Here is a 25,394-nt window from a genome sequence, read left to right on the forward strand (position 1 = left end):
AAGTTTTAAATTGAACAGGTCTGAGCCTGTGCTTAATTCAGTCCTATATAATTCGGCATCGAGCTCCCACAATAATAGCAGGACATTTCAATGCCAGAATTTGTGGCACTGACACCTGTGACATTAATGAAATATGGGCATTCCCTCTGCAATCTTATGTGATAAACTGAGGAGGATGGTGCCTCTTCAAATACATTGCTGAAGAGAATTTTAGAATGCTTGATGGGTTAATGGGCAAAGATGCACCAGGGGCATTCACACTTGTTACAAGTAAAGGAGCAAGTGTGATAGATTATATATTAATAGAATCACATATGTGATGCAAGTATAAAATCAGCTGAAATTCTACCATGGGTGTTTTGTGACCATTTCCCCCCTCACTAAAAATCCCATTAGAAGTTTAGGAGAGTCCTTGCCAAAAGCTGTACAAATAGCCCTCAGATTAATAGTAGTCAGTAAAAAGAGAATTCAGTGGACTAATGAGTGCCAAGATATACATGTATTGCCCAACTCAAACACACTTTCCCAGAGCACTTATTTCATGTTTTTAAAGTACATGAACCGTGAGAAGCAATTGCACCATGTGAAGCAGCTGCTCAGTAGTTGGAAAATGCTCTGACAAAAGAGAGCTTTTTTGCTGGGAATAAGTGCTGCTGGGGACACAAACCTTGGTTTTGATGAGGACTGTTCTCAGGCTATAGCTGATTTAAGAGATATGTTGGAGGAATACACGTCTAAAATGACTTGGCTTTCAACGGATCAAAAGGATTAAAACAGACTACAAAAACTGATAGATAGGAATATCAAATGAAGCTATGGGAGGAACTAGTAGCTACAGAGAAAAATAGTGATAATCAATGTTTGTTGGGTAAATTAAAGCTAAAGGGACAATTTTTTAAATGTAATTCCTGATGCGTATATCCCTGAAAATACTTGGGGTCTTATTTTTTAAGAATAAGTTTAATGCCTTATCTACAATGGTGTAGGAAATGGTAGCTTCTTGTTGAAGGAAATGTTATCTGTTAACCTACAAGTAGATCATTATCTCACTTTTGAACCTCAAGTAAGATATCTTTACTGAGAAATGGAAAAGCCCCCAGCCTTGGTTTTTTTTTTCTCCTGAGAAATCTTCAAGGAATTCACTGACTGGTGGTACCCAATTCTGACCAATATTTTTAATAGAATTATTTTAGAAGGCATTTATCCAAAATATTGGGTTGAAAATACACTTGTCCTGATTTTAAAAATAGCAGTAAGAGAGATCTCAGGTCTTATCACCTTATTAGCCTTACGTGTATTCCTGCCAAAATACTTTAGAGACGTTTAATTTTTCACCTTCAGCCATGGATCTCTGAAAATAATACTTTGGGAGAAGAGCACGTTGGTTTTAGAGAAGGCTATTCCTGAATGGGCCATTTCTTGGCATTGTATTACCTGGCATCTAAATATGCTAAAACACAAAATCATCTGTAGATGATTTTCTTATTGGGGAGAACCCAGGATAAGCCCTAGAACAGTGGTCTCCAAAGTGGGGTACGCAAGACGATCCATTGGGGTGAGGGAAGAAAATATTAGAACTTCTATTTCTATTTCTATTTATCTAAATAAATATACATATATTGGGGGTGTGTGCTCAAAAATTTTTTACTGATAAGGGTGCGCAATCAAAAAAGTTTGGAGACCACTGCCCTAGAAAATGGCAGCTGGTCCCACAGTTTTTCTGTGAAATCAGCTGGCTGCTTCCTCAAGTTGGGTAGATCCTTAGTTTCCCAACTAAGAAAGGGATATGGCAAGGAGAGTGGTTCTGGAAGCATCACGGGCACCTATACAGGTGCCAGATGTTTGCTCTGTGTGCTAATTTGCTCCAGCAGCCTCTGTGTCATGTCTGTTCAGTGTCCCTGCACTTCAAAATGGTGGCATGGACACTTGAACTAAAACTCAAACTTCAAAATGGTGATGGGGGCACTCAAACTAAAGTGTGGGATGCTGAATACACGGGATGCTGCAAGTGCTTTAATTAGAGTGGCTCCAATTAAAGTGTCCTAAGAGGCTACAGATCCAAGATAGATTCCACGTTATTGTATGGAGCAGCACTTAGGGGTGTTGCCCTATGGTCCAACTGAAAAGATTTCTAATTACTTTTTAAGACAGCTTTTATCTTTACCTAATTCTATGAATGCAGGATTTTGGAGGGTGAGGGTGGGACTCATGTGCTCTGAAACTGGACTAATAAATGTGAGCAGTTAAGAACCCTAAATTAGCTCTTTTACATCTACCAGATACTGCAAGAAATGCATTTTAGAACTGCTTCTCTGCCAAATGAACTCTGGTTTGCATGGCTAACAGATATCCATATTCTCCTCTAGATAAATAGTCTGGGAAATGTACTGACCTGGTATTTCCCCTGTATTTAAAACAAGACATTAATTTAAGAATTAAGGATGTCATCATACTGACAGATCTGCTGGCAGTGAGACTATCTTGAATTTCCCCTTTTTTTAAATTAATAAAATGCTCCTTTGTCCCCCAAACCTATCTGTCTATGGTGCAAACTTCAAATAATGAGAGGCCACCACTAGATTGAGATTCACGCTTACTGAGAACTGCAAGTGGTGTTGGATTCCATGTCCTGATAGAATATGTTCTTCTGGGAAGAACGAGATTGATGACCTAAATCATTATTTGTTGTCTTGTTTATTCTTAGAAGAAATAAGGAAATCTCTCCATTAATGGGAAAACTAAATACTGGGCAGATAAGGAAAAAAAAACCAGTCTGGCTTCTTTCTAACACTTTGGAGCCTTCCTTAGAAGTATTTGCGCTACTTGAAGAAAGAATAAGGGCCAAAATCAAATAGCATTTTCCTGTTCTGTTCTATTGTTCGTGTCTCCATTTTACTTCTTCTTTTAGCTCTTATACATCATGTTCTAATTTAATCTGGTGTAAACTGGTAGAATGGATAATCTTGTATGCTTTTAGTAAATATTATTATTTATATAAATGTTATTTAATTTTTATAAATGTAATTTTTATTGCTCATTTTATTATACGGTTTTGATGAAAGCTATAAATATACTACTACTACTTTGGTTCTCTGCTTCCACAACACTTGCTACAGGCTGCCCGGGAGTGTCTGTGGAGACCAATCCCTCTTCCATGGACTCTGGCACTGCCCTCCTGCATTTCCTCTGGAAGGCAGAGTCTTCCTGTTACTCATACTCCAGTATTATTGTCTTGGCTTCCTGTAGCTGTTACACTAAATTGGTTTAATCTGCCAGCATTCAATAGCCTAACCAATGGAAAGCAGCTAATGTCTGGTCAGTGACCCCCTGACTGTACAGACCTTAACTGTGTTAGTTTTATGTCCAGATGAAGGACAATTGATTTCTTGCTTTTGGCAGCAGTAGCATTGCTTTTTTGAGGTTGCTGAAGTAGTCAGGATGGCAATACAGTGCTACGTACTGTAATATTTTTAAGCCTGAAGGCACTTTTAGAATTCTTTCTAAAGGGCAAAGAGTTCTTATTGTCCATTATTACACTGCACATATCTTAACCCTAAAATAATTAACTACCCTGATGTATAATAGACTTTGCTTGCTCTTCTGCTCTATTTTACTTTAAATGTGGTTATATTTCAACCCAGTGAAGTTATTTAGGCTGTAGGGGAAATGAGATTCACACTGACTGTGCTATATGCAACGCTAGTGTTCACTTCCTTGGATTCTGCCCTTTGTAAACACCTTGCACACCACATAGGTCAGGACTTCCGTCACTAGAGAGAAGCTACCACAGTTTGTCTCATCTTCTCTCAGTTGTCACACCTGGAAATGAAAGCTTCATTGCTAAGTACAAAGGTCTCAATTCGAATTCATAAATGTTTGCAAAACCATCTCATCACCTGGAAAGTGGATATGAGAGAGGATCTCAAAGCCCAGAAAGTGCAACTTACAAGAGGTTGCCGGGCCAGTGGGTGAGTGCGTTAACTACAAATCCTTTAGATTTTGTTCAACTGACGAGATGTACCTGTCTTTTAGCTTCCACTGTGTTAAGTATTATGGTATACAGTAATTATTCTGCTTAGAAGTGATCCACGAGTTTGTTCTGCTTAAGGCTTCTAGTTTTAATTCTAATTATCAATGAGCACAGCATCTAAGAGCTGCAGGGACCTCCCAAGGAAGTCAAACCTTCTTGTGCTGTGTCCATCAGCTCACAAAAAAGGAGATAAAGCAGCAGCCAGAGGCAATTATCATCTTTTGACCCACCTGCTTACCTAAATGTGAAGCGGTCAGCTGTTCAGTAGGAGATACTGATGATGGCCACAGGTATCTAATTTAGATCTGTTTCCTTCCCACAAAACTACAAAGTCCAGTTTCCCCAGGCACAACAGGATTAGTAACAGCTTTGCTCACAGTTCAAAGCTATAAGCAGACATCCCTTAGTCCAAAGCTGCCTGCATCTAGTCTTTCACCAGAGGCCTGTTCTCAATATTTTGTGCAAGCTGGACTCAAATGTCCTTACTATTTTCTCTGGTCTTTTCTGGCTGCCTTTCACAGATGCAGAAACCTTCACAAAACAATACCTAGCCCTTCTGCCCACATGTACCTTTATTTTGGGTGGGGATCCTGAAGGGCAGCAAATTTACAGACGTTTAGGGCTGTAAGGGACGTTGTGAGATCAACGGGTTCAGCCCCCCCCGCTCCAGAAAGCAATGATGCACATGCATGTCTTCAGTTCTCTAGTGAAGTTACTATTACACGTCTGGGGCTGAACAGCAGTTTGGTAGCACCCACTCTGTGGTGCACCCTGCTGCACGCTTGCTGGGATTTAGAATCACAGAAAATTAGGGTTGGAAGGGGCCTCAGGAGGTCATGTAGTCCACTCCTCTGGCTCAAAGCAGGACCATCCCCAATTAGATCATCCCAGCCAAGGCTTTGTAGAGCTGGGCATTAAACCTCCAAGGATGGAGATTCTACCCATTCCACTGCTTCACATTCCTCCTAGTGGGAGTTTTTCCTAATACCCAACCTAAACCTCCCTTGCTGCAGCTTGAGACCGTTGCTCCTTGTTCTGTCGTCTGTCACCGCTGGGAACAATCCAGCTCCTTCCTCTCTGGAACCCCCCCTGCAGGTAGCTGGAGGCTGCTATCAAACCCTCCCTCAGTCTTCTCTTCTGCAGACTAAATAAGCCCTGTTCCCTCAGCCCCTTAACTATTTTCTTTGCCCTCCATTGAACTCTCTCCAATTTCTTCACATCCTTTCTGTAGTAGGGAGCCCAAAATTATTTGTCAGAAGGCAACAAAACTCTGCAGCCAATAGTGATGACACTTCGCCTTCAATAGTTAAGACAACACTGGTTTTAAAGCAATTTGTTTTAGTTTACTTTGATATGTAGTAGATAGAAGGCAACATTCAAATGGTACAACACAGTAAGGGAGACATTAAAATGTTACAGTAAAACTTGTTTAAAGTACAATTAAACATTAACATGGCAATGAACATGCAGCAGCTTGCAGAGGCAGGGACAGTGCTCAATAGTAAATACACTTTGGTATACAGAAGACTAAGCAGCATTTACAAGTTAAGTTTTGGTTGTAATTTGAATTATTTAGAGCTGACAAACAAGCGTTAGCTTAGCAAGCCCTACTCTGAGTATATAAACAGTGTTGCACTCTATCATTTGGTATTTACATTAGACATCAAACCTAAGGCTCCAGATCCAATTTAAAGAAATTTTGATTGTTAAAGTCTCTGTGGCTCATGACTCAGGTCTGTCTAAACTGCACATAGTGACACAAACAGTGTTTTATATTTAGCAGTTTCTGCTTTGAAACCCAATTAAATATATAATGCCCTATTACATCATCTTTGATACCATGTCACTTATTGCACTATTACTATTTCAGGCTAACTTTTAATGCACCTTTATACCCAGGTTTAAAGTCTAGCCCTCATTGATTATTTTGCTTCCCAACAGATGGAAAGAGTATGTTTAAGAAAAATAGTTTGAATTTCAATATATAAGAGCAAAAATGAAAAGAACTATACAAATTAATAAGGTTTCACTTTTTCAGTTTTGCTCTGTATATGGGAGCATTTTGGTGGAAGATGTGATTACAGTGATACAGCTGATGGAGATAACTTGTATTTTTTTTAAAGCAGACTGCAGGTGGACAACATCCCTTTACTCATCATGTGCTTTACATGAAAAAGATAAAATGTCAACATAAAAAAAAGTCATAGGCTGTGCTCATCTGCATACTCAACAGGCAGTAAGTTTGCAGACATTAGTGCAGAAATATAATTATTTGATATTCACCTTGTCCTTCCAAACATGTACTATTATTTGTCACTTACATAGACAGTTCTAATGTAATCCACTGAGTTTAACCGGTAAAAGAAGAAAAACTTCCCCAAATCACTGTTGCCTTTATTGCACTAAAGAGGTTATTCTGCAAATACCTCTTTAATGTGAATGAGACACTTATCTACAGCTCCATTTCAAAAGGTGCTGTCTGTACTCTGCTGAAGCTGAAATCCACTGTAGGAGGAAGGGTCAGGACCCTGTAAGACTGGGTCTTCAGTTCTTGGACAAATACCTTAGCCAATAAGCTGCCATTATGTTGTTGAATTTAATCTAATATAAAAGCTTCCCTGCACACTTAAATCAGAGAACTCCTTAAGAGGGTGTTTTGGCTTTTGAGAGATGAAAACAGAAAAGCCACCACTGAAAACAGTTTTGGTATAGTACAGCTTCACCTTCTCTAACTTACCCTCTCCTTTTAAGCCAAGCCAGGTGCTGGACACCCAGCACATAATAATGGCCCAATTTTCATTGGTTTTGTACAATGTAAATTACTGTTGGATCCTAAGGAGACAGGTAAAAGCAGGTATCCAGGAAAGCGCTTGATGAAGGACTTCTGTATTTCCAGGCCACTAGAGCTAGGAATAGATGTTGAATTTGCCTGCAGCTAAGTTGTGCCTGTGTTTGTCCCAGAACAGAAATATCTCGGGATTGATATGTACATACAATCATCCCTCTAACTGGGGATGAATGCCACTGATTTGACAATGCAATCCCTGGTTAACCATTCAAATGTACTTTGCAACATCCTTGAATAAACTGTTAGCACTTATCCTGTTAACTTTTTTTTAGGATTCATCTTAAAATGCATGCAACGTCTAGTTGTAGTCTAGGTAGCAGGGAAACATTTACTAATCTGCCTACCTTAAGTGAGAAGTTGCCTGAAGCATGACCTCTAATATAATTTCTTACATTTAAAATAAATTGCTGTTGATTATAGCAACTAGCAGCTTAAAACAGAAGACCATATAAATTTGACACATGAAAAACAACAACAGAAGTCAGACAGACATAAACCATTCAAATAGGCAAGTAGTTTGACAAGCCCTAATACAGCAAATTAATTTTATTTATCTGGGAAGGACTGTTGATGTGATGACAGTAATCAAGTACATGTTGGTAAGGAAAAAAAACTTTTTGCCCTGTTAAACATACTAGAAGCAAGTATAAGGACATGACATGTTTAACCAAACAAGATTAAGAATCTCTTCTCGGTTATGCCAAGGAGGGTTTAGACACCACAATGATGCGAGTGATACAACTTAGTTCCTGTCCTGCCAAGATTCTGCACGGCCGTTTTGACTGAACATGAGGGTTTAACATTAGGCACTACATCTTTTGTTGAGTGGTTGATGGAGGTTCAACCTTGAGTTGCAATGCTGGTGTGCAAGAGCCAGAAAGCCAGCTATGGGTCCCAGCCTCATGAAGAGGAATCATTAGGTGCTGAAGGACTTGTGCAACTCCAACATCAAACCTCTTCTAGATACCCCTTAAGAAACCCCTGGCTACCACCTATGCCCCAGTACTTTGACAACCACCATAATACCCTCTTAGGACCTTTGATGAATTGACCTAAATTAGTGTTGTTCTAGCCCAGGTGTTCTCAACCCCCAGGCCATGGCCAGGTGCTGTGCCTCCCTCCTGCTGGGTGAAAGTCTCTTTATGGTTGTTCCAGCTGGAAGTGCCGGCCATGGGGCCCCACATAGTGTCACCAGAAATGACTGCAGACTGACAAACCGTGGACTGGAAGTGACAGTCCACATACAGCAGTCCAACAGCCAAGGGTTGGCTGCCAGTCCATGGCTACTTTCAGTCCGTGGTTTGTCTGTCTTTGATCTAAAAAGTTTGGGAACCCCCCTACTCCAGACTACTGTTATTTAGGCCAGGCTGTAACCTATCACATAACCAGGCCAGGAGTGGGGGAAGAATGATGAGGGCTAGGATGCTCTCAAGATGCCCTTTGCTTTTTTTAGTACTGCATGTGAACTGTAGAACATTAATGTTACAGTGAAGAACAAAATCGGATCTTTTGAAACAAGACAAATGACAAGCTAATTAAAAAGTGTGCTTGTTCAGAAGATTCATTTTCCATGTGCCATCCTGGGCTGCAGTCATATAACATGCTTCAATATTATTCTGTTTCCCCAGCAGAAGTGTGCCAGTGTGGGCAATCAATCAATCAAAAATGGACATGAAGTGGTCAGTGTTAAGTGTATTTTTATTTTAATAATGCTTGTATTTATTTTTAAAAGTGCACCATAGTAAAAGTATTCCTTTGTATGTAACAATAGTCCAGGGGCTAAATACCAGGTAAGCTTAACTGGATTGTCAATGTATTATACCACATACACTTTTAAACTTTTTCAAGACTGTGACCGATACTACTTGAACTGCAAGGTACTTTCGAAACATACAAAGTTAGAGTGCTATCAAGAAGCAGGAAGTTACTCTCAGGTCAAAAGCTGAACACTGCATGGCACCAGTCTTTGGCAGAGAAAACTATTTAATTAACAAGCTGTAATGCTCATAGCTCTTATCACTTGCTATAACCTAGTGACCTACATAAAAGTTTACTTACCCTCTAGTCTTTTTGCTTCTATTTTCTATACTCATCTATTTTAAAGACTTAAATTAGAAAGAAAAAGAGAGCACTTTCTGGGAGGGATTTGTTCTCTCCTCCTAATACACTAAGTCAGCTCCTAATGAGCTGTAGGCAGTGGTGAACAGTAAGACGCCACTAGTAACAGAGCAGAACTATTGCTAGAGGGAGCTCTTAGAAGATGCTTCTTTTCTCTTAAAATCATCTTTAATTTAAATGGATTCCCATTATGCACAAGGGTGTTTCAGCAAGTTACTACCATTTCTATTGTGGGCAACTATCATTTACTGGACCACATGACTTCTCTACAGTTGTAAATGATGGTATGTTCAACAATATCACCATCCGTGTTCCCTGCTGTGCTCTTTCATCTCTCATTGTACAAACATGGTTTTATTTAAAAGTGTTTATTACTTTCCAAAACCCCCTTGTAATTAGAAACAAGATTACAACTCTAGTCATCCACTCATCACCCACTTCTCTTTTCAGGCTATAGTACATTTCTAACTAATGACAAAGACATTCAGTTGAGGCTTTACATTTTACAAGATCCATTTTGTGTGTTATGGCTTACAGGGAACTTTTGAAAGTCTTTGATGTTGTGCCCGAGGCAAAAGGAAAAAAAGGATTCAAGAATGGAAGACCTTTCTAATTGAAATGTTGACAGGGTAGATCTGAATTCAAATGAAATTACAGAGTACAGCTGTATTGGTTAACTTTCTAGGTAGCAAAAACTGCAAGCTATTAGTAAGAGAAACAGGTCAGCGCAGTTAAGGAATCCTGCAGTGCAAGAAGCAATGAACTAGAGGGAGGTTCACCATTTTCCACAGTTTGGACTGCTTTTAAAGAGCATTTCATGGACCAGCTCTTTTCCACTGGTATTGTCTAATTTCCCTGTAGCAACAATAGCAATTGCTTATATGTTAACATCTACCATAAGGTAGGTGTACAGGTATAAATAATATGATTTGGCAGATGAAAACAAGGGAAGCTGGAACCATGCAACCAGCTAACAGATAGCACTAGCAAGTATTCCAAAGACCAGCAGCATAGGCTACAGTCAGCAACCACTGAATTTTAGAACCTACAGGAGGCCTTAGCGCCAAATTGTAAAGCTAGACAGATCAGGTTAAGAAACCCCCAAGATGATTTTTCTAAGCTGAAGAGTTGGCATTAAAAAGAGTTTTTCCAGGTAAGAATTATAAGGAAAAGTTTAAGGGTGGACTCTAAGCATATGCTCTCTAAGATGTTAGAAGTGTTAGAAATAGGAAGGGAACTGAGGAAAGAAAAGTAAAGTAACAGGAATTGTAATCAGCAGGATGCAGATGTATTGCTCATAGCTCAATGGAAGGATGCATTTTGTCAGCTCTCCAGCTGCAGGTTTCTGCTTTTCCAGGAAGTATGAGGGGCATCGGTGTCTCCTGACCAGTGTGCCATCAGAAATGAAGAGGTGTGCTGCAGAATTTTGCCATGGCAATGAGCTACAACAGGTATGAGGATGGCAAATGTCTTAACAGGTGTGGTTTGGAAAATTTTTATTAATGCAAGTATGCCTGCTCTATATAGTGTTTGGTTTCACTAATACCACAACACCGTGGCAAGGAAGTCACAGAACACTAGTCTTGGTAGTTATGAAAAAAATCCCCTCTCACTGACATTTGTGAAAGACAAATCTACATACAACAGATATTGTCATAGAACATTTTCCCCACCCCAAAGTATTGTCAGGTACAAGAGCACATGCTAAACAATGATGATTTCTAAAAAAACCCAAGATTTGGTTTATTTTGGTTAGTGATGTGAATATTAAACTAAAAAAAACAAAAACCAAATCAATTCAGTTCATCTACAGAGTAGAGCTCTTAACTACGAGTTCCTTCAAATTTTTAAATATGTAATTTTACCTGCCATGCATTCAGTTCAGGTTTGAATTCTATATAAAGTCTGTTTAGTTGTGGATTTACATAGATATGCAGGTAGAACACTGATGACTCTACCAACATTGAGAGTTAGGCTGTGATTAAATTTGGTATTGTATCTGGCGATACAATTTACAAGTATTTCACAACGTTTGGCTTCCAGTTCTAATACGGGGATTAAAATACTTTGATCGGTTAGTCTTTAGAAACAGCAGCTCTAGGCCAATCCCAGCCCTGGTCTAAACTCCAGGGAAGCCAATGAATTTCTAGTCTGTGATGAGTACAGGCCAGTGTTTTTGGAAGTTGGGTAACATAGGTCAAACAAGACTGAAACCATGAACTTCCATTTTTCACTTCTGGGGAAAAGAGACCAGTCAAGCTTAGCCAAAGCTGGGTTAATGTGGTACACTGCCAGAAAGCTTATGGTATCCCTTTAGCTTAGGTGACAAAATTAAAATTAAACTTGCTACTTTCAATCAGTCAAGTTTAAATGCAACATCACAAAACAGACAAAACTGCAAATATACTAGTTTTCTCCAATTATTCAGACAAGAAAGAATATATGTAGTGCATGAAGTTGATCTCCAGTATGTCTGGACAGGAAGTTTCCCATGGAAATATAGTACTCGGAGTACTCTGTCATAGTCTCTTGACTAAACAAATCTTTACATACACATATCTATCTGAAAGCAGATAAATATTAGCTTAATGTATTAGAAACACTGGATAAAAACACAGAATAGGCACTAGAGAAGGCCTAATAAAGCAGGTTTTTCTTTTCACTGGGGCATATAGCCCCCTTGTCTTACAGTCTGTGGCAGGTAACTTTTTGGCATTTCCTCAACTGTTCCTGCATTTATCCCCAGCGTTTCAGGGATCACAGTCTGCCCTTCGGTACTTGGGCATAAAGCACTTGCCAAAGCAGCTTCCTGCATATTCTTCTGTGGCTCAAAGCCATATGACTGTGAACTTTGACCTGAAATCTGCATTGCAAGTCCAACAAGATCCTCCTCATTTATTGGAGGAGTATTTTGCTTTGCTCTTTCAAAATGCGACTCATCTGGATTAGTTTCATTCTGGCTGCAATTTTGCTTGAAATACTGATGTCTTGGTGATGTACCATCACCTAGATTGTCTTCTGATCTCTCTTCTGAATCAAGCAGAGGCTGGGTAGATTCAGACCTTGAGAAAACCTGCACAGAAGGAATCTGGTCTCTGTAGCCATTGAGCACTACAGTCGAATACTGTACAGTGCTCGAAGTATTTTGTGTAGATTCACCTTCATCACTGTCACAAACACTTTGTCTAGGAGAAGACATGCATGAGGATCCTCCAATACCACTGCTATGCCCCTCTGAAGTACTTTTCTCTTTTTTAAGCAAGTCAAAAGGTTTTAGATCCTGTTCTGAAAAAGACTTCTTGTCATCAGCTTCTATTTCAACAACACTTACATCTGTAAAACTGCCTTCTGGGTACATCTGATCTTTAGAACTGAAGTTGTGCTGAAAGAAAAGAAAATAAAGAAAAATTCATCAAAAGAACAATCATTAGGTCTTACTTTTTGTTCCTTAAATGCTTGGAGGTCTCTGCATACCCTGCCCCTTGTAGAATTCAATAGTTATTGCTGAGCACTTGTCATGAAGCAAGGGGAGGGGGGGTGGGAAATAGCATCTTAGTTTTTCAAGTATCATTCTTAACCCTATGGATCTTTTAGAGTGGGGTGGATGATTTATTTAGCCTGGAGGGCTGTTTGAGTTTTGGTGAGCTGTTGAGGGTAGCAAGGGTAGCCCTGCCCTTTGCCCTGGTTGCCATCTTGGGACTGAAAGTCCTGCCCCAACCCCTGAACTTTGCCATGAGAAGTCCCTCCCCTTGTTCCAGAAGTACTCCTGGGGGGGAGGGCTGCCATGTTGAAACTAGAAAAAAACCCCAAATCGTATACTAAAAAACCAAAAACCAACCCCCCCAAACATTTCCTATAACTTATTTTAAATTTTTTTTAAAAAACATATTTTGTCCTGATTTGAGAGTGTTACCACAGTGTATCTAGAGGTGATTACATAATAGTTAAAAATACACTCTTACTCTTGTATATTGAGTACAGGGGGATAGGAGGGTACATATGGAGTAGGGTGATTGGAGGGTGGGTATGGAGTGCTATGGGTATGTGGTTGGGGTGGGAGGGTGTCTGTGTATGTGTGTGGATATAGGGTGGGTTATGGTGGGGTGGTGGGAGGTCCCATTCTAGCCACAGCATGCAGTTCCCAACTGCAAGGCCAAGACCCATATGGTGTGGCATGGGGCCAGCCCGGCCCATCCCAGCACAACACTGTTCCAGCTGCAAGGCCGGAACCCACATGGAGCATCATGGAGCCAGCCTGGTCCCTCTGTGCCACGTGGGTGCTGGCCACGCAGTGGGGAACTGCGTGCTGTCAGGAGAGGACAGGACAGCCTGGGCTGACTCAGCGCTGTGCTACATGGTTTCCAGCTGCAGGGCTAGGACCCGCATGGTGCAGCATGGAACCAGCCTGGCCAGGTCCAGCCTGTCCTGGTAGCATACAGTTCCTGCTGCATGGCCACAATCTATGTGGAGTGGCATGGAGCTGTCCTGTCCCCTCTCAGCAGCATATGGTTGCTGGCTGCAAGGCTGGGACCCATGTGGCATGGAATGGGACCATCCTGGCTACAAGGCTTGGACCCACATGGCACAGCAAGGAACTGGCCCACCTTGGTGGCATGCTAGTGTCAGAACCAGAGGAAGTCCCACAACATCAGGCCAGGCCAGCTCCATGCACATCCTGCCCCCAACCCACTGGTTCTTATGTGAATTTCAACTCTAGAACAAGGGAGGGCTAGGGAACAGCCACAGGGTCACCAGGACAGAAACCTCTGTTAGCCAGAAGCTTCCAATAGAGTGTATTTCCAGTCTCTAGCAGCTTCTGAGAGTGGGGCAGGGTGAGTTGGCTGCATCGCAACTAGAGCCTAAGCCACTTGCTGTTGCAGATGGCACCTTGTGCTGCCAGAGCCTCACTGGCTTTCAGATGGACAGCTATTACCTGCCAATAGCTACCTAAATTTTAGAGAGGCCCCGTGGGTGCAATAGAAAGGTTTGGTGGACTGGATACAGCCCACAAGAGGTATTTTGTCTGCCCCGTTTTAGAACCATGGATTCCAGCAGGGGGAGCCAGACATCATTACTCTTTTATGATACTGTAGAAGAACACCTTGCTGGGGTTGTTGGACCCTAGTACTCTTTCCTGCCATGGCAGGGGGTCAGATTAGATGATCTACTCAGGTCCCTTCTGACCCTAGAAACTATGAAACCCAACACCATCCATTATAAGAACAGAAACATTTGAAATTAAGGTCTTATATATCAGAGGCACTGACATTTCTTATGGCATATTCAGTATCTCAACACTATTTGTAGAAGTTTGCCCCAAGACCTTGGCCACAATTTCCCTTGTTCAACCACCATGCAGTTTTCCTGCAGTAACATCTGTATATCTTATCTATAGATAGCTTATGTGCATTTTCAACTTTTATTCCATTTCCTAAAAATGGTTTTGCAATAATATAACCTCTTTGACTTTACAACAAACAAGAAAGCAAGCAGAACCATGCCCCAAACCTTCAAGTGTAGGAAAATGTGTATTAGATGCACTGCGTCAAGTTCTTATTTGGGCTTTGAGCACCTTGCACCTAAAATTACATTAAGATTCACATGAATGGTTTTTCACAGAATCCTAGGTCATAGGATTAAAAGGCAAGGAAATGAGGACTTCAGACCTGGGAGCTCCTACTGGTCAGTTTATTATGAAAGGTTCAGAAAAAGCTAATCCTTACCTTTGCTGGAGCTTGTGGGGACCATTGAGCAATGTTACTCTTGGAAGGATCAGGCACGTTTGGCCAGATATACTTCTTAATTCTGTGGAGAATAAAAACATTGAAAAATATATTTCTTGAACCCTGAGCTCTTAACTTGAGCCGAGTTCTACTTTGCATTCCTCACATACAGTATTGGCCCATCAGTATTTGACAGAAGATCTAGAGAGGCTAATTTTGTCCTGTCCCATTTGATGTCTGGTGTATTCGTCTGCACAGTACCCCTAACACCTCTCTTTTTCCAAGTTGTTCCTTATTCTAAGTCATTTTATAAGTTTTTAGTTATTTGTAAAGAATTCAGTAAGGAAGCAGCTGGTTGATCCAGAACGTCAGCATATAGTGAAAACTAAGGGCTGGAAAGAGAAGCTAGTGTTTTATAATGCACTAAACTCTTAAACATATGAATGTTAAAAAGTAGCTCTCAACTACTGTTAATTATTGAGCTAGAAATCCGCATCTCTTCAGGAGAAGCACAGGCCCGTTTCCCTCCTCATACTTGATTTACCTTAGCATTTGCTATGGACAGATGTGCCACAATATTGGGACAATTGCACAACTGGCAACTGCTACTGCATCTCACCACAAGGTGGCAGGTAACAGCTTAACTGCCTTTACCAAACTGCTGCCCCAGAATGGTTAGAACAGGGTTGGGCAATTAGTTGGCTGGTGGGCCAGGCCACTTAATGAGTTTTGGTAAGCTGTTGAGGGTTGCACACAAAATCAGAAGATATTATTTTAACAAATTATAGATAAAAAAACAAATCCCATGCTAATCAAAAAAAATCAAAACAGCCACAACAACACATTTTAATTTTATTTGAAAAAATAAATATTTGTCCTGACTTATGTTTTTTTGAGTAGCATATATAGAGGCTGCATATCAGCTCAATATAATGCCTTACTCTTGCATATTATGTCTGGTATGTGGGGGATGGCATGGGGTATGTGTATTATGTGCAAGTGTGGGGGGTAGGCTGCCCATGTGCTAGGTCCCAGGAGCTGGCTGGGGGTATGGAGAGGAACAGAGGGGGGCAGGGGTCATGTGCAGCAGAGCCCTCTTGGGCAGTGCACATATCAGTGTAATTACCACCTCCCCATCAACTGGGGCTGAGCCCCACCTGCTCTTGCCTGGGACAGCCCCTGCAGCCACCTGGGTATTGCTCAGTTCCTTCACCTTCAGCAGCTCCTCCTCCTCTGGCTCCTGCTGTGCTGCTCCAAGTAGGGGCAAAGGGAGATGCAGCAGAGCAGCTCCTGGCTCAGGTGTGCAGGGATCCAGCTCCCAGCCATCTTCCACCCACTTGGCTGCCCACAGGTGGCACTAAGTGGGCTGAGTGGAAGGTGGCTGGGAGCTGGAGCCCTACCTGCTGAGGCAAGACCAGCAGAGGCCAGAGGAAGAGGAGCTGCTGGAGGCAGGGGGAGCTAACAGTAGCTGGGAGGCTGCAGCCGCACCAAGAGTAGCTCCACTGGGAAGCTGTGCAGACTGGCTGGGGCCATTAGGTGGGTGCAGAGCACAGGCTGCCCTAGGTGAGGCTTAGCCCCATGCAGTGCCTCACAGGGGCAGCTGCGGGCTAGGTCCAAATCAGCTGGTGGGACAGATTCAGCCCACAGGCTGTAGTTTGCCCACACCTCCTGTAGAAAGACAAACTGGTATAACTTATCCCACTGAAGTTTCACCCCTGATTCTTTCAGGGATAATCCTCATCTGGCTCAGGCAAAGTTATGGAATATGCACCACTATGCCTTCTTTTTTGTACTGGGTTAACTGGCAGGCCTGTAGTGTCTGGACAGGTTTAGTGTCTTTGGTGCAACAGAGTAAGAGTGGAAAACGACAAATAATATCCATCAAAGAGTCTCACTTCATCACAAAATTTGTACTTACAAGTCCCGTTTGTTAAAAAAGAACAAAACTCCCAAAAGGACACTCATCAGGAATGCTAGACACACAGGTACGACTATGGCTTCAATTTCTCCCTTTCCTAAACGGGGGTGGGGGAAGAAAGATGAAGTTTAGTTCACATGCTCAACAGTAACCGTTTTCAAAAACAATCACAATCAATCATTCAGAAAGGTAGGGAGTCTGTGGGCAGAAAGGGGAAAGAGGAGGAACCTATTACAGCCAGTACATGCAATGATTAGTATGTGGACCTGAAGACTTCACTACTCAGCAGCTTAACCTTGGTTGCATTCATACAAGCAATTAAGTGGCGAGTTGTTCTGGAGATTTTACCCCTGATGGAATCAGGAGTAATTTTATACTGGATCGATGTTTAGGCACTTGCATGTATGTCATAGGTTGGTGGTCTGCTAGCTGCCTCAACAAGCTGCTTTCAACCCTGCCACTACTAACTGCTCTGCAAGTTAGGGCTCCCTTTTTTTGGTTAGGTGGTTTGCCTTTCCAGTCATTCAGAGCATCAGGTGGAACTGTGAAATAAAACAAGCAGTGTATCCTGCACATGCTACTTGCAACCTATTTACAAAGGCTTTGGCTAAGAATACACTGATTTTATGAACCTTTCTTTGAAATCATGGGCCTGATTTAGAGTGTGCACGTTACCACCATGACTGCAGGTAAACCTGGAAATTCCACATGGCAGTGACCAGAACAGACCCAAGAGCTAACAGAGAAGTGTGTTGTTACCATACACAATAGTACTACTCTAAGGCAAAACAACAAAAAATCCTCACACCCTACTTTTTCCTCTCTGGTCATACCCTATTTATTATAACTTATAATTTAGGGTTCCAAAGGGCTTAGAGGGAAGAACATTCTTTAAAATGCCTGTAAAGCATGTTGCACAACAAGCCTCTATCTGGTTTTGGAGCACTAGGATCACCATAGCTGTAGTTAGAAAACCATTTCATGAATAATTCTAAAACCAAGCCCCATAATCTGCATAATTAATTCTTACCAAACTTTTGTGTAGTAAATGTAAATACAGGACCACTTTTGCCTCCTACTTCTGTATATGCTGCCATCCGCACTGTGTACAAAGTGTCACTGGATAGGGAAGACAGGGTATATTCCGTTTTGGAAGGATCCACTTTCACAGCTAGAAGATAAAGGTGAAACATTTTTACATATCTTTTTGGTAGTGTAAATAAAACGGCTCCAGCTCTGCCAATTTACTAAATGTGTATACATCTATAAAAACAAGGCATCCAAGACAAAATTAATAGGATGTTTTGTGCATCAGTGCTGAAAGTAATTATGACAACATAGGCCCACACAGGTATCTTAAGTCAAAACAAATAATTTAGTCTCTCTGTTCTGTATAAAAGACTTGACTCAGTGCTGGTCTGCACTTATCTATTCATATGTTCCAGAAAGGCACTGAAAAAGCTAAAGCCACCCTCAAACCCAACAGTGCAGCTGCACAGTGAAGTTCAGGATAATGTATCTTTTAATTGTGATTCTCTAGCTCAGACTACTGTAGGAAAAGGGGTCTGACTCTTTTTTAAGGCCATTTAATTAGTTAAACCTATTTAACTATGACCTGCTGATAACCTGCTTGATGCCAACCACGGGATTTCACCAAAAAATTGTGATATCGGACTCTACTGTTGCTAAACTAGAGGATTTTGTTCATTATGCCCAGCAGTTTTACATTTTCAAATGTTTCCATGATACCAGGAACAAGAGTGGATTTTAAGAATTATTTATCCTCAGTGTTAAAATCATAGGCCTTATTTCTATTTTGGATTCGTCTAGCTTGCTTTTGTTATACCACTGCTCTGGGTTAAGCAGCTCAAGAATCAGATGTCTGATCCCTGATCCAATAGTACAGATAGTACTGAGTAACCACTCAATCTTCTTTATGAAGGTGAGCTGAACACTAAGGTACGGTCTGGACCATTAAGCACTTAGAATCATTGTGGTTTTTTCTGTTGCCATAAGCAAAGCCATAGCCACTGTCTCCTTTCCACAGGCTTGAACTGCAGGCAGATTAAAAGCATGAAGCTTTTAGTCTTGTTTTTCCTTCTGGCAATGATCAGTAACACTTCCAAAAGATAATAGTCAAAGAAATAAATGTTAATGTTAAGCTCTGTTCATGATTACCTGTTTCATTCCCACTGATAGTTTTGTAAAAGATAATGTAGTTTTTGATAAACCCATTTTGATCATCAACTGAGAGATGCTTCCATGTTAAAACAGCTTCAGTTTTTCCTACTTTTTTTGTCTGAATCGTTGGTCCTTTTACAGGATCTGTAAATGGAAGACCACAATTAGTGTATGTTAACGAGCAACGTATCATCAGTATAAAAAGTCTCGTCAATATTACCTAGAAGAAGTTACCTACAAAATACATTTTTTTGCTATAAATTATAATATAGGTAACATGGCAAATTCCTGGGTTCAACATGAAAATAAAGAAACAAAGTTTGGACAGTTAAAAATTATTTAAAAAAAAAAAAAAATCTCTCTCCTCTCCCTCGAAGGAAATAATGGCTAATCTGGAAAATGTAAAACTCAAAAGTCAACAGAGGGGGCAAAATACCCAAGTATAATGTGATGCAGTGGCAGGCAAAGCTAACCAAACTCTGGTGTACATCTACCGATGCATCTCAAGCAAAACCAGGAAAGTCATCTTTCCATTTTACTTGGCCCTGGTGAGACCGGAGCTGGAGTACTGTATCCAGTACTGGGCCCTCCACTTCAGGAAGGATGCGGAGAAGCTTGAGAGAGTCCAGAGGAGACCCACTCATATGATCCAAGGGCTGGAGGGAAGGCTGTACGAGGAGAGGCTGAGGGACTTGGGACTCTTCAGTCTAGAGAAGAGAAGGCTCGGGGGGGACTTGGTGGCAGCCTACAACTTTGTAAGAGGGGTACATCAGGACCTGGGATAACATGTGTTCACCAGAGCTCCCCAAGGGATAACAAGGTCTAACGGCCATAAACTCCAGGAAGGTTGATTCAGACTGGGTATTAAAAAAAAAAAAAAAAAGAAAGCTATTTACAGTGCATGTGTCCAGGGTCTGGAACAAACTCCCCCCAGAAGTGGTGCAAGCACCTATTCTGGATTCCTTCAAAAAAGGAAAAAACCCCCCAAAAAACAAAAAAACCCAGCTGGATTTATTTCTTGCTGGGATCACTTGATCCCAGCTGACTTCCTACCTATGGCAGGGAGGAGGGGAGGTGGGGGGCTGGACCCAGTGATCTCTTGAGGTCCCTTCCAGCCCCTGATGTATATGAAATCTATAACAAGCAAACAAACAAATGAAAAAAACTGCACAGAAATGCTAATTTACTAAAAAGTCAGAGAAAATTGAAAAGCACCAGATCATCTGGAAAAGGTACTAATCTTAAATTACTAAAGAAGAATAACTTTGGGAATCACAACCACTTATATTTACCATTTACACATTGTAAACTAGATCAAAATGCAGAGACAGAAGGGTATAATTTAATTTCTAAGGGGATGGCTGCACAAACTAAGGTAAGCTAGGGTGTGAATGCTTACTCTGCAATTAATGTTCACATGCATACTCTTATCTCATGGAAAAATGTAAGATAGCTTATTTTTCCTTGAAATTGGGGCAAGTTACTGCAACCATTTACAGCATGCACATGGGCTGTTCAAACAGATTAACTGACACATTGCAAGTTCATACCCTGGCTTACCTCAGAGCAGGGGTGGGCAAAATATGGCCCATGGGCTGTATCTAGCCAGCCAAAAGATTCTGGCGGGCCTGTAGTGGTTCTGTTGGCCCTGCCTGGTCCAGGTATAGATGCAGGCCTGGGCCACAGTGTGTGTGGCCTGACCTGCTGCCCCTGGGCTTCCAGCAGGGCAGTGACCAGACTTGCTTCCCAGTACTCCCTGTAGCAGCAGCTCTTTCCAGCTGCTGCTCCAGATTTGGACCTGCTGCCTGGGCAGCCTGACCCATCTGCCCCACATCTACCACCAGGGGTGCTGGATGGAGTGGGTGGGCAGGGTCTTTATGGAAACTGGCTTGAGACAGACAGGCAGGATGCACGGCCAGACAGCCCCATCCCATCTGCAGGTGGGTGGGAAATAGCATCCAGGAGCAGGATGGGCAGATGAAGCCGGGATCAGGATTGCGGGGTGGTGACAGCGTGGGGCTAGGGCCTTAAGCAGGGGATCATGGCTGCCCTGGCCCTGTGCTGTCACTGCCCTGTGATCCCAATCCTAGCTTCACTTATTAGTAAGTTGAAGCCAACTCCAACTGAAAGCACCAAAACATGAACCTAGAAAGAATGATATAAGGAATAACAATTAAGGAACAGTCTACAAATTACCTGCAGGAATAATAATAATAATAATAAAAAAAAAAACAGAGGGAAGAGTAAAGTATAATGGGTAGGAAAATCTATGGATGAAGTTAAGAGAGGAAAAACTTTAGATTTAGGAAATACTTCTTGGTATCAAGAAAGGGGAACTGTTTAAAAGAAGTAGGGGAAGCCTACACTTTAAAAAGGTGTCTGAAAACTACAGGCAGGAAAACGCCATTAGCACAGTTAAGTATACAAGAGATATAATCTTGCACATGTGCATGGGGATGGGCCATGTGCCCTAGTAAGCCTCTCTCCACTTTATAGAAAGTGAGTCAAAAAGGTAGTTTATGACAGTTAGGGCTGGATCTTTGTACTTACAGTCCTGCTTAAGATAAGCTGTTGTAGATTGACCATTTCCTTGACCATCAGCATACAATGGATATACAGTTATCTGGTAACATTTGAATGGCTTTATATCTCCTAATGCAAGGATTTTAAAAGATAAAACACACCTCATGAATACAAATTCATTTACTTGAGTTTAAAAAGTGCATTGGGAATGCATCTTAATTAGTTAAATAGTATCTTCCAGACCTATTACCAGTAAGCCAATCCAGGCCCAAAACTGTAATGAAAACAAAGTCCCACAAAACCTATTAACAAAAGCATTCTTAAAAACAGATCTTGAAAGAATTTTAAAATGTAAGTCTCAGAAAGTATAAGGTATATTTTCTGAAATTCTGCAGTTAAAGTTCAGTAATAGTGTTACAGTATGTTGAAAACCTAGGATTAGATGTGGTTTCATGCATTTCCTAATAAACTTTCATGCTATCATATGGTAATGTTTCAGTTTAAAAAACTTAAATATTCCCATAGTTTTGATTTCCTGTAAAGCCATCTTTGACATTTCTGTGCCAAAGCCAAATGCTAATCAACATTAACAGCCAGTAAGCAACACGCTCTTCACACAGCAGCACAATACCTTCTCCCTCTTACTTACGGTTGGTAGATGCAGCAAATGCATTCAAAACAAAGCAGCTTCTACCACATTCCAGTAAGGTTTCTCAAATTAACTACTCTGGGTTCTATAATCGCTACAATATTTTAACGTATTAAGTCAAATACCTTTTAGAAATGCGCTTTGAGAACTGCCAGGCTCCTGCTGCCATTCAGTGATATAGCTGGAATTAGCAGACATCGCATACCATTCAATCACATACTTCATCACATGGCTGTTGGGACCAACCCACTGTACCCGCAGCCTGCCAGCATGAGGAGCTGCTTTAACGTTTTTCACAGAAGCTAAAATGAGAAAGAAGGTTGTTGGGAATAATTCATATACACAAGATCTCCAGTGCACAAAGGCATTTGCACTAGCTTTTTTGTGTAAGATACTGTTAAATCTGGCCCCAGTCTAAAGTAAATTAAGCCATCAATATTAGTAAAGCTTTACTAAGCACATAAGAGCCACTTTGATGGAATTTCGTCGTACACACTTAAGAGCGATTAACCAGAGTTTTTCTGAATCTTCAAGGGCTAAACTAAATGTTTTTGGGTACATTAAAATTATTATTTGGCATATAGTACTGCCCTCTTGAAAAGCTATCTAAACTTCCTGAAGTAAGTAACCACCTATCATAGAAAAGGTGATGCAATATCAACAGAAGAAATCAGCAGTGGCAGATCTAGAATCAGACTTTAGTTCTTGGCTCCCAGCCTTGTGGACAAAACATGCCACTCACTTGATTCACTGCTGCTAAACAATGCTAAATACCCTTCATGTAACACCTGATATTAAAAAGCTAGTACAACAAGGCTGAGGAAAATACTGCATTGTGTTCCTTCCCTACTGAAAGAGCCCTAGCTAGTACTTTATTGCTTTTCAGAAACAATGCTTCAGATCCTTTCCATACTGCTGGCTAACAGCAGCAAAAACAGTGGATGTTTCATTCACACCACTACCTTTTATTTAACAAAATGGTCCTCAAAACTCTCTTTGGACCACACCTTGTTTGTAGGGTAGAGAGCAGCAAGTCATATGATGCTGCATTTCATTTCTAGCTTCTTGACCATTCAGCCCACTTAATGCAAGAGTCTGCAGACCTTAGTTGCTAGAAATAAGGAGGAGTTTAATTTTTCTATACCAGGTACTATTCCTACAGAATAAAAGGTGATACTGATTAATTACCAAAGCAAACTAGTAAGTGGAAAAAGTGAACAAATGCTTCCAGGCAGCATGTCTAGGGAAGTGGGGAGGAAAAAGACAGTGATGGGGCAGCATATGTGAAGGAAGAAAATAAAGAGGTGACCAAAAAGTACTGAAGGAAGTGCAAAGCAGCATAGAAGAGCACCAGATGGATAGCAAGGGAATAAATCCAAAGGAAAAAAAAAACCACCTGTCCACTGAGAAAGAATGCTTAATCTATTCAAAAATACACAAGTATTTTCATTTAATGGAGTAGTTGCTGCAGAAACGTACTGTGGTAGTACAATCACTGTGGGAAAAGGTGTGAAAACTACCCAGCTCTCAAGGTACAATTTATACAATTAAAAAGTGCCTGATGATTTGAGAAGGGCTTGTAAACAAGGCATGTGCATATTTATTCAGGTAATGTATTAGTTTAAAGCACCAAAAGTGTAAGCAGAAGACATTATGCACTTCATGTTTACCATTACCTGTACCATTTAAAGAGCTTGTATTTGCAACTATAAAGAAAAAAGCAGCAAAGTAAGGCACTAACCTTTGGAGTTCCTTGCTGGGATAAGTAAAACCGATGCAGGAGATGAACCAATGCTGTTATGAGCAGTCACTGTTACATCATATGTCCCATTTGGTAACTCCAAAGTCAGGTTTGTGGTGTTAACGCTGTGTTTTTCAAGTGGTCGTGACAGAGGCAATCTTGCTTTGATAGTCACTTCATAATGCAAGATTATCCCATTGGCTTCATAATGATCAAGTTCCTATTACAAAGGAGTTTACTTTTACTAATATTAAACCAAAAGTATTAAGCAGTCATTTAAGAGAGTTACAGATTACTGTTTTTTGCACGCACAATTCCTGTATGTTTCCATAATATACACATAAGAAACAATCTTACCCTGAACATCTTACTTGCACTAAAATCCCTACTGAAGTAAGAAAATGTGTTACAGCTTTAGTGTTAGTGATGCATTAGAATTCAAAATGGCATTAAATAAATTTCAGTTCTTCAGAAATAAGAATCAGACACTGCCTCTGCATTTGTAATATTCCTTCTTTTCAGCTATACCAAAATCCTAATCGTAATTTAGGAGACACAGGGCTGGAAGGATGAGAGAACAGATGAGAAGAAAAAGTGGCACATCAATTCTGTACAAGGCCTCTCAGTAAAGTCCTTAGAAGGGGTGTGTTGCAGTGCAACTGTAAATCGATAGTGACAGGAAGAATAATACTACTTTAGAATAAATAGTTGGTGTTCTCTCCTCTCCCAATAGAGCTAATAATAGATAAATTAAAAAGGAGAGAATATTGTTCATAAAAGCACTGCATTGGCATTATACTGAACCTAAGTGGATACTAACTAATCTAAGGTTCTTGCAGAGGAATGCATTTTCCTTACTACTGCAGGAAAAACCATGGTCCTTTTATTATATGACAATCTGACCTACACGTTTCATATTTGGATTTACCAGTTTGTAATCCAATAAAAGGAAGAAGAGTAAATAATAGCTCCTAAAGCACCGATTGTGTATTCCAGCTCTTGGCAACTCCCAGCACGTGCGCCAGAGTATAGCACGTGAGACCATTTTGCTTAGCACGCCACAGCCAGCCTGGGCTTTTAGCAGCTGTTGCTAGCCATGGTGGCCGGGAAGCTACAAGCCCGGCTGTGAACAGCTGCCCAGAGCCTGGGTTGGCTGCAGCTGGGAGGCTCCACAAACAGCTGGACTAGCCTCCAGAGCCCCGCTTAGACTCTGGTGGCAGTGGCTGCACGCATGCCTCTGGGCAGACGGTGGGGGAGGGACCTGGAGCATCTGGACCCGGCCATGATGTGTAGCTGGCAAAAAGAGAACAGCTTTTGTCTGATATTCTAACCAGGCCCTCTGCTGATGTCCACCCAGAGCTGCTCTGGAGCACCGGCTCCGTGCATCCATTTGCAGCCTGCTGGCTGTTTGCTATAGCTGCCCAGAGCCTGGGTTGGCAGTGGTAGGCAGCGAGGAGGCACTGGCAGTGTGGTGGCAGCTGCATGTGCGCCTCCAAGCAGATGGCAGGAAGAGACCCAGGGCCCCTTCCTCATCATTGCCTGTAGGCATATATGCCCCTGCCAGCTTGGGTTCTGGGCAGCACTGTACCACCGGGCTCTGGAACACCACCACTGGCTCGATGCTAGCAGTGACTGCATGTGCACCTCAGGCTGCAGGGCAGGG

At 41.3% G+C, this 25,394-nt stretch overlaps 1 protein-coding gene across 1 annotated transcript in view; it reads right to left on the reverse strand.

Moving 5' to 3' along the window:
* Nucleotides 1–10,724: 10,724 nt before the first annotated feature.
* IL6ST (interleukin 6 signal transducer) overlaps nucleotides 10,725–25,394 on the reverse strand; it is a 51,029-nt gene continuing 36,359 nt past the window's right edge. Inside the window, exons 9-16 of the mRNA XM_019532086.1 lie at nucleotides 23,732–23,951; nucleotides 22,116–22,292; nucleotides 21,369–21,470; nucleotides 18,816–18,962; nucleotides 17,668–17,808; nucleotides 16,638–16,734; nucleotides 14,720–14,801; nucleotides 10,725–12,378 (exon numbers count right to left, since the gene is read on the reverse strand). Coding sequence (XP_019387631.1) covers nucleotides 11,656–12,378; nucleotides 14,720–14,801; nucleotides 16,638–16,734; nucleotides 17,668–17,808; nucleotides 18,816–18,962; nucleotides 21,369–21,470; nucleotides 22,116–22,292; nucleotides 23,732–23,951 — 1,689 coding nt within the window. The 3' untranslated portion in view covers nucleotides 10,725–11,655. The remainder of the gene's footprint in view (nucleotides 12,379–14,719; nucleotides 14,802–16,637; nucleotides 16,735–17,667; nucleotides 17,809–18,815; nucleotides 18,963–21,368; nucleotides 21,471–22,115; nucleotides 22,293–23,731; nucleotides 23,952–25,394) is intronic.

The sequence above is a fragment of the Crocodylus porosus genome, unplaced genomic scaffold (assembly GCF_001723895.1).
Source record: "Crocodylus porosus isolate Cpor-Errol unplaced genomic scaffold, CroPor_comp1, whole genome shotgun sequence".
NCBI lineage: Eukaryota > Metazoa > Chordata > Crocodylia > Crocodylidae > Crocodylus > Crocodylus porosus.